This window comes from Protomyctophum parallelum, assembly GCF_964188405.1.
Source record: "Protomyctophum parallelum genome assembly, chromosome: 18".
NCBI classification, from domain to species: Eukaryota; Metazoa; Chordata; class Actinopteri; order Myctophiformes; family Myctophidae; genus Protomyctophum; species Protomyctophum parallelum.
Genome location: NC_139716.1, coordinates 29,043,429 through 29,053,597, shown reverse-complemented (window position 1 = coordinate 29,053,597; position 10,169 = coordinate 29,043,429). Strand labels below are relative to the sequence as shown.

The 10,169-nt window shown below is 42.3% G+C and overlaps 1 protein-coding gene across 1 annotated transcript; it reads right to left on the bottom strand.

Moving 5' to 3' along the window:
- Window positions 1–1,143: 1,143 nt before the first annotated feature.
- On the bottom strand, window positions 1,144–4,651 carry LOC310875722 (putative butyrophilin subfamily 2 member A3). Its single transcript, XM_083789038.1, has 5 exons — window positions 4,450–4,651; window positions 2,323–2,700; window positions 2,137–2,229; window positions 1,885–2,003; window positions 1,144–1,684 (listed from the first exon to the last, which is right to left on the bottom strand). Exons 1-5 carry the CDS (start codon window positions 4,544–4,546, stop codon window positions 1,568–1,570), a joined length of 804 nt encoding a protein of 267 aa, XP_083645164.1. The 5' UTR covers window positions 4,547–4,651; the 3' UTR covers window positions 1,144–1,567.
- Window positions 4,652–10,169: the final 5,518 nt, after the last annotated feature.

Here is a 10,169-nt window from a genome sequence, read left to right as displayed (position 1 = left end):
TTTTATAAAACAATACAACATTAAAATGGTTTTACATTTGAGTGCAAGAGTGCCGGTTTCAGTGCAAGATTACCTTAGACCTATTATGCATTTCATTTGGAAACTGCTAAAAATGACAATAGAGGGTATGCGTGTGACATCATCATCAAACCCGGAAGTTATGCAGGAATGCCTATACCGAGTGGCAAAAACTACTTTCTGGCCTCGACAGCCCATGCATCCAAATAAAAAAGTCCATATCTGATTGCATTAAACAACATTAAACAATTTTAAACTCACTTTGCCTGTTGCTTTGCCACTCGATGTGCCACTCGATGTGCCATTCACTTTAAGCATGCGCATACCCTCTATACAATTTTTAAATAGCAAGTTTGAGAGCCAGGAAATGGTAAATGATGCATTTATATAGCGCCTTTATCCAAGGTGCTTTACAGAGATTCAGAGTTCAGAGTCTTGCTCGAGGACACTTTGACGGAGCCCGGGTTCGTGCGGTTACCATCTGGTCACTCCTGAGCCACTGCCAAGTGCCAACCCCAGGAGAGAGAGGACGTGTGGAGCAATCTTTTAGGGAAGGCTCCAACAGCCTTATGTTTGCTGGTGAGCAGGAAGGGTTGTAGGATTGGATCATGTCCTGGGTACGGGCCAAAGGTGCTATAGGCCTTTGGTCTTGAGGAGCATCTAGAATTTGTACTGGGTGCGGAAAGCAACCAGAAGTCAGTGAAGGAAGTGCAAAAGCTGTGAAGAGCATACAGGCCTGCTGCAGTCTTCTGGTCCATTTGGATGGGCTTCGGCGAGCATGCCGGGAGGCCGTGGTAAGGCGGGAGTTGCAATAGTCAAGCCTGGATATATGACTGGGGCCTGGATAAGGAGCTGGACAGAGTCCTTTAGTGAGGAAGGGTCTGATCCTCCAGATGTTACATTTACAGGACCAAGTCATTGGAAAGGAGTCAGCTGAGGTGGTTCGGGCATCTGGTTAGGATGCCTCTCAGGCGCCTCCCTAGGGAGGCCCTCGACGCACGTCCCACTGGGGGGGAGACCCCGGGGCAGACCAAGGCGAAGTTGGAGGAAACACATTGACTCACTGGCCTTGGAATGTCTCGGAATCCCCCAGGAGGAAGTCACTAATGTTGCTCTGGAGACTGAAGTCTGGAGCTCTCTGGTGGAGCTGTTGCCCCCCGCGACCCGACTACGGATAAGCGGTTGAAGATGGATGGATGGAAGTCATTGCTGCCTGGACAATGCCCAGGCAGTTGGTACAGAAGCCACGTACCAGGCAGGACTAGGAACACTGTTCTGGCAATGAACTGTACCCCTATAGTCCATCTGCTGCACAGCTCTGCTCAGTAGACGGAGACACTCATAAAATCCTCATCTTTCTTTATGACTTTAGTGACCGACGTTCTTAAAAAGTGCGTTTCCAGACAATGTGTTGGCCAGGAGAATTAAACATCTCCCTTTTCAAACTTTGCCTCCGATTGTGCGTCTCGATAGAACCGTTGAAGTTGGATTTTACAAGTGAATTGATGGTCAATTCTAATTGCGAAGTACTACTAGTGTCTCATTTACATCAACATGTACTGACCAGTGATGATGACTCTGAGGTCAGATGTTTTTCTTCCAACACTGTATCCGTTTGCTTTGAACTTGACTCCAGCATCCCGTTCATCTTGCTGGATTCTGTTCTCTATTGGAGAAAAATAAATAATGAAGGAATAAGGATTATATAATTTTTTGAATAATAACCCATATACCCGTTAACCCATTAAAATGTGCAATTTTAGATGTTTGCGTTGACTGTTCAAAAATGCTCATTTGTTTGCCAATAATTATAATTATGTTGTTTAAAAAGTGAGAAGATTACTACAGTAGCAGAAGATGACTCACATTTGGTTGTTGGTGTTTTCTTCTATGTCGCATGTAGATGTATCCCATGATTATCAGCAAAACTATCACCAATACTGAAGTGATAACAACGACAGCAGCTATCACACCCGCTGACACCCCTGGAGATTAGAAGAATTTCACAGTTCTCATTATTCTGTGATGAAAAGCATGAATGAACCGACATGACAACTCCCTTAAACATACATCAGAGGTACAATAAACGGTTTAATGAGGAGTGTAATAGCTTCTTACCTTGCAGGTCAGCGTTGTTGTAATGTGGATTCAGTGTTGAACGTGGTGCCGCCTCTGTCCCCAGGTCGTTGGATGCAGTGGTTGGTTGTGCTTCTGAACACAAATATAAACAGGTTTTGTTAAAAAATATATAATACATATAATTATATAGTATACTATATACACATGGGTTCCTCCCAGACTTACCGACGACGACGATACGGATGACATGCTCTTTCATTTGACCGCGCAACTTGGGGATGAAACATCGGTAGCTGCCGCTGTCGGAGAGCGCCACGTTGGTCAGTTTCAGCGACATGTCGCCACTCGTCAGTCCCCGTTTGGGGAGCACGGTCCTCCCAAAGTACAACGGGTTCTTCATGGCGGTCATCTCCCTGCCGTCTCTGTACAGGTAGACGTACTTCCGGTTCAGGCCGTCCTTGGGGTCGGGCTTCAGGTCGGGTCGCGACCACTCCACCGTTAGCTCCGCCACGCTGCGCGGCGGCACCAGGTAACAAGGCAGGACGACGTCGTCCCCGATCACGGCCACGATGGGCTGGGACGGACCGGCCACAAGAGACTGCCCTGTGTGGAGAAAGAATAATACGTCTAATACATGAGGCGTTTTACATGAAGATCAAATGTACCATGGCATGATTGAATATGCATTAATATTCTAGAGTGCAACACTGTATAATGGTACAAAATGTCTAGCAAACATGTCTTTATACTGTTATATAAGTCAAAGTCAACATGGTCACGTGTTGTGACCCACTACTTTTATATTAGGTCATAAATTATATGTCACCTGATGAAGGCCAACTGTGACTGCATTCTAATTGTCATTTTTAGTCAAGCGCCAGCAACAAACTGGACGTTCTGCACATTTGCTCACCGTTTTGAAATCGACCCATCTAAATAGTTTGTAACCAAATTGACCCAATTACAGGTCTACAACTCTGAGACTAGGTGATAAAAATGGCATATCACTGTCACACTGGTGGTACTGGTGAAATTATATTAACAGCAGCGTGATTGAGGCTCTGCTGTTGTCTTTGTGTCGTTTGTTGTGACTTTATTGACCTTGTAATTGTGTGAAATAATGTGTTAAACCAGTCTGTGTACTCAACTATTTCTACCTGGTATATCTGTTGAAAAGTATGATTGTCTTCTCCTGTTGATAAACAAAGTCAATCCTTTTGTATTTTATTGACTAACCTCATATGACCAGGCTTTCTGTAGTACAGTGCAGATAAACCTGTTTTTGAGGGGCGCTAGCCCCTCCTATATACAGGTTTAATGTTTGTCTTTAGTTCAATGTTTGTTTTGTAAAGGCCATTGACAATGAAGGGAAAATTTACGTCATATATTGTCTCTTTATTGTTAATGGCGTTTAATGTTTGTGTTGGCACCGTTTGTTTTACATCACCAATACGTCACCTAATCAACATGAGTATATTAGCGCCTCTCACTTCACACGGGTGTGATTTTTATAGTATAAATGTATTTAATGTCTGGTGCTCTGATTCGGTCAACTACTGTCAGCGGCACCGAGCGGTCAGCATGAGGTCGGCGGAAAAAAAACGAGGTGGATTATGGGCGACCGTACCTGATACCCGCACCCCCGGCGCAGTAGGGGTTTGGTGTCTCGCTCAAGGACTTTCCACCATATGACAATGACGTCATGACAGGAGAATCCAGGTATCAGACTGGAAAACCTCTGGGTAAATTGAATGAGGTCAGAACCTGAACTAATAAAACCAGGCAGGGAGACATTTTAGATTATAGTATTTGGGTACATTTAAATGATGACTGTATAGTCTACAGTCATCATGGAGTTTCCATGTCGTCTACAGTCTAGACATGGAAACTCCATGACGACATCTAACCACCAGCTGAATTATAATCTTCCGAACGCACCCTCTGTCGCGAGAGATAAGTTGTCGTCATGGAATTGTCGTCATGGAAACCATACAGGCAATCCCTCTGTTTATGCGTCAGCCGACTCGGAGTGCGTCATGACAACGTCAATAACGTAGCCTACGTCGATCGTTGTTTTGAAATTTCAAACCTGAATAAGTTAATGTTGTTGACAGTTGACAGTCACAGACCGTGTAACTAATAAAACAATATAAAAATGTATATAGTTTCATATAGCCTACCGGTAAGTTATAATCAACGTATATTGGACTTTATTTATTGTAGTGTTTGTTACTTCTACTTTATTAAAAAAGGTTTTCCCGAGCTTGTCTGTAAATAATGTTATATTCATATTCTTATAGTTATAATAGGCTAATTATAATAAGTTACAGTGAGTGTTCAGCGAGTTCCTACCTTCAACGAGTTTCAGAACCAGCAGAGAAAGTATCCAAACTTTACTAAAGTTATTCTTTGTAAAATCCCAGGCTGAATCCACGTCCATATGAAACATCACCAAACACAAGTTTAACTTATTCAAGGTTGAATCAATTGATTCCAGTTGCAGGTGCGGACAATAAAACCGACTCCAGAAGAGAAGAATAATCGACTGTCCGTTTGTCCACTGTCCAGCGGTTGCCTTTACTCTGGTTCTCTCTTGTCTAGACTTGTCTATTTTAGTACTCTCCGCTGGGACTCCCACTGCAGGGAGGAGTCCCAGCGGAGGCTTGTAACTTGGTTTACCGGTTCCAGAATAAACTCGAAGAAGAAGAAAGAAACAGTTGTCATAGTTACACAATAACATAGTATGCCTAATCATTTGGGTGGTGACAGGTGATGTTTCCATTACAGCAGACACTGCCCATAAATACTGGTCCATAGGTTGGTTGTAGCCTATTTTTAGAAACGTAATGCTCATGAGTCATGACATGACACATATTCATATATATGAGTGAGTCAGTTAGTAGGCCTAATGTATTGTAATCAAATGATCAAAACAGCATGATGTCATTGATCACTGCCCTCTGGCTCTAACTGTAACTGTATGGTGAATTCCTGTTCTGTTCATTAACTATATAAGTGAAGTGTCTATATATTTGTACGTCTCTAAATGTTTTGATGAATTGAACATGGTGGACCCCCTTGTAAACAAGTGTAATGCTTATAGGTCGTCCACTCACAGTTAACAGTCTTTGTATTGAGTTTGTGTTTGAAATGTACTGTAATTCTGCAAACTGTTAATAAATATTTAAATCAATTGTAATAAATTGTAATTAAATGATCAAAACAGCATGATGTCATTGATAACTGGGCCGGTCTGGGCCCAACCCTGGGCAGAATTTACAGAACAGAATTATTATTATCACTCCCTCAGTCCCTCTGATATGAACTGGAGTCTGGAGATCAAGGCAGTATATAGCATGTACTGGAAGTTTTATTTGCTCAAAAACCTACGTCAAAACTGACGAAACAAAGACAACAATAATCAGTGATCAAATAATAAACAGCAAATAAAGCATATAAAACGAAATATAAAGAAAGGAAACATGAACAACTGAATTACCTTAGGCCTACTGACTGCACGGATCTCAAAGGGAATGAACAAATGTATATGTAAACTTGTAAATGAACCCATTTGAACAAACAACCAGGACTGAAAGGAAAAACAATAAACAAAACGATCAGTGAAACTCATACAGAAATATAACATAGAAACTGAAATGTTGACAAACTTCTTAAGGCAGGGTAAGAGATAACAAAACGAACCTTAAGTGCATGGCAACACGCTCCATGAGAAACAAACAAAACTGAAACTGCCTGACGCGGAGACGGAAGCTGCAATGACGCGCGAGCTTAGAGTATCGCGTGAGAGCGTGATTTCTATCGTCAGGCCACTCTACACCATATAATATATGGTGTAGAGTGGCCTGACGATATTATGGTCGGGGCACCGGAAATGACGGCAATATGAAATTGAATAATGAACCTTTACCAAAATAATCATTTAAAAGCGTAGAAACCACATAGAAATCAAATATACATAATGTAGAAAATGTCACATTGTAGCAAACAACAAATACCAAAAAACAAATATCAAAATAACAACTAAATCATAATTGTGGCAGCAAAAGTTATTATTTAAAAATAAATTGATAATTTTGGGCTTGTCTCGGCCCGATACGAATACTACTAGTGTAACGCCCGGGATTCGAACTAGTGTCTCCCGTGTACTGAACAGTTCCTCCAAATTGGGGGGAATTAAGAACTGACATTTTCAAAAAATAATGAAAATAGTAAAGGTAAGTTAAGTATATATAGCCTATAGTAGGCTACTCAAGTAAATGTACCTTTTTAATGACTCTCTGCCACAGTGCGCCACTGGCTACAAATTTACTGGAGGTTAGATAATCACCTGCCCAGGCTGCTGTACGGTTTAATGTTTCTTTGAATACAGTTGTGATACACACACTGTTGTGTAACACAATTTTCTTGGGGATGTGTTTGTGTTCCAGGTCGAGGTGAAGTTGACCCCACAGCTCAGATACACTGACATCACTTTTACAGAACCGGTCCACCCGATGGGTAAAGAAATTCATCACACATCACAGTGATCACACAAACAATATTGGATAATGTGTAGCCAACTAGCCAAGGTTATACATATACTGTTTTAACCACATGAATCCTATAGCATCTCTATTCTAGGCAGATCATACTAGGTGAACATTTCACGAGAGTAGGCGAACATAGCAGATCTGCAAGCTCACAACATGTCTCGATGTGTTGTGAGATTCCAGATCTGCTAATAATTGTATGTATGAGGGCACCAAACTGCAGACCCATGGGAGACCTCAACAAAGGTTTAGATTTCTAATATTTCAGATATTTATTATTTGTTTTGTGTTTTCCATGAAGGAGGATTGGGCGGTGGTCTCTCCTCTGTAGTATCTCTTCACTGAGATGAACATGCAGACCGGAGGTGCCACAGTCCAGGAAGGTCACAGAAGAAGTATATCCCCATTGGGACTACCACCAGTATAATGGTAATAAGCCATTTGCCATTATGGATATCAACAGGCATCAGCTTTGGTAATTGGCCGACGCAATTAACCCAGTGGCTCTGCAGATTGGCCAAACTTCACTTGACATGTTTGCCACTATAATATATATGTAGGTGTGAACAATAGTACTCCATTCTTTACAGAGCAAGCTGGTCAATCTGTTTGTTTTATTCAGCCGCGTCTGAGCAAGTTGTATCCCCCCACCCACACACACACACTGAGAAAGCATTTGATTTAATACAGTTAAAAAAAATCCCCTTAACTGGAAGAAGAACTGGTGTCAGAAATGTTTTGCTGGACAGTGCATCTGAATGGAGAAACTAAGAATAGCAGCCGTGCTGCTGTGGCAGTGGCACACAAAGTGTACTGCTTTGATGGGGTCCGTTACTGGGAGACCCACATCAATCACATCGACGTGGAAGTTTTCAACACAGTGTCTTTACGCTGGACGAAGTTGACCCCAGTGACAATAGGAAGAGGAGAATGCCACCTTGAGGCTACCTCCATGCGCAACATCCACTCAGCCGTCCTGATAGAAGATATAATCTACATCTGGTGGGGCGTCACGTACACAGGGGGGTACCGCAACGTGCTTTACACATTTGACGTCAGCACCCATAGATGGTTCAATCCCAAGGTTTCTGGCACCCGTCCGGAGTCGAGGTGGTGCCACTCGGCCTGCGTCCTGGGGAAGGTCATCTATATACATGGAGGATACATACACCCGACTGGACTCACAAATGACATCTACAAGTTGGACACCACCACCATGGTCTGGGCTTTGATTCCCCCCCGAGGCACGCCGGCACCTGCTTCGTCAAGTCACTCTGCCACCATCATTGGGACGAAGATGTTTGTATTTGGGGGCCAAGGGTACATGAGAGTGTTCGACACAGAGACAAACCACTGGCTGAGCACGCCTTCTACACAGGTTCTTCCAGCAGGACGCTGGTGTCATTCGGCCTTTGCTTACAATGGAGAGCTCTACATATTTGGTGGCACCAACTTGAACCGGAAATTAAATGATCTGTGGAAATTCAATCCAGAGACCTTCTCCTGGAAGAAGGTCGAGCCCAAGAGGAAAGGCCCATGTCCAATCTATAATAATATGTGCTGTTGCATGGTGGGAGATTGTATCGTCCTCTTTGGGGGAAATACTCTATGCCAAGGTGATTCAGTGTACGATGTGTACATCTTAGACCTATGCCCCAGTCTCAAGACTCTATGCAAGTTAGCAGTTATTCAGTATGGTCTGGAGCAGTCAGGACTCCCACATAACAGCAGGTGGGAACTGGCAGCCATGACTGCCAAAAGCCACAAAAAGGTGCTCACTGACAGCAAGGCCACTAAAGGTCTGTTCCAGTTGATGTTGGAGATGACGCTGTGTCTGGTCTAGTGTCTCCTTACCTCAGTCTTTGGTGTTGCACTGTGTGGAATAATTTCTTCATACATTGGTAGTTAAAGTCTTACTGTCTGTGTTATCATGTGCACGGAGGTGTAAGAAACGGTCTTGTGACAAACGTGTGGATGCTGTTCCACACGTTTGATGTGATTTTTAACCTGCAGCACGGGTGAGTCTTAACTGGCCACGCAGGTCTGTCTAACGGGGGATGTCTGACTTATGGGCAGTCCGCTTTGCGGGCGTTTTAAGTATAGCGTAATGCATTGATTTGTTTAGTATTAAACTTACATTTACAAATATTCAAGTTACTTAAAAAAAAATATCCCTCTTCCTTCTGTTGCCACAAATGCAAACAAAGCCCTGACACATTTCCACAGTTTCTTTTCGTTTCCTATTATTGAGCATTCAGGGAAAGTAACGTAAACACTACAATAAATAAAGTCAGTTCAATATACGTTGATTAATGGGCTGGGCATGATGTCAGTACGCATGTGCAGCTCGGTCAGCTATAGCGAGATGGCAGAAGTCAGAGAAGTCAACCTTGCATTGTGTATTCACATTGATTTGAATTTGTGTCACAGTGAAACACATGAATTAATAATTGATAATATATTTTCCGCTATAATACAAAACATACACTATCAAACATACACATTCAGTTGGACTTAATTGGCATGTACTCCACCTGCTTTTTAATTATTCCACTGCTGACACTGTGTCACACACTGTGTGACATGAAAGATAAAGGAATTGTTTTATACAGGTTTGTTTCATCGGCTGTAGATTTCTGTTTAGATGTTCGTGTTCATCGACAAAAGTACAAAGTAACACTCTTGTATTGCATTAAAATAAGATTTTAAAGAAAGGCAATATTCCTGGAAAGTATTTCTTTTTTATTAACTTTTTTGTTTGTTTTGTTTTACTTTTGAGGGGCCCTCCTATTATCCAGCTTTGGGTGTGTGTGTGTGCACAAATTTGTCCTACACAAACATTAAATTCCCATTGACAATGAATGGACAATTTTACGTCATATAGTGTCTGAGCAAATATACATAATAATTTTCCAGGGGGTAAAATGATCAATAATCAGGAATCAAATGGAACCCTGCAGGTCTGTATCCCTGAGACTGTGAGTGCAAATGGACCCAATTGTACAGTACATCTGTGGCCTAAAACCAAAGCATGGGTCCCAGAAGTTAAAAAGGGCACACAACATTAGATCCCGTCTTGTTTGTATGCTGTTTTTGATGCTACGTCATCAGTGATGTCTTAATGACGTCAGACTTCCGCTGATATCTCAGTCTACATTATGTGACTTTTGGAGCCTATCTCCAATCAGGAGTCAGCTGTTAAACAAACTAGCTGAACAGGTGTAAGCAACAAAGCTAGGGAACACAATAAGAGCATGTAAACATCAGAGTACTTGCTTGTGAGCTTTGCCTGAACATACTCTGAAGATGAAGATGCCTGCATTGCTTAGGGCCAAAGAGCTTTATCTAAGTACATCTCTGGATGACCTCAATAAACGGGCTGAAGTCGAACCAGACCAGAGCAAGACCACCAATGTCTATGTCCAGAGTGCCTCTACAGTCTTTCAAAAGGCAGAGGGGAGTCGCTTGGACAGAGATGAGGAGAAGGCATATGTCTTGTACATGAAGTACATATATGTATAC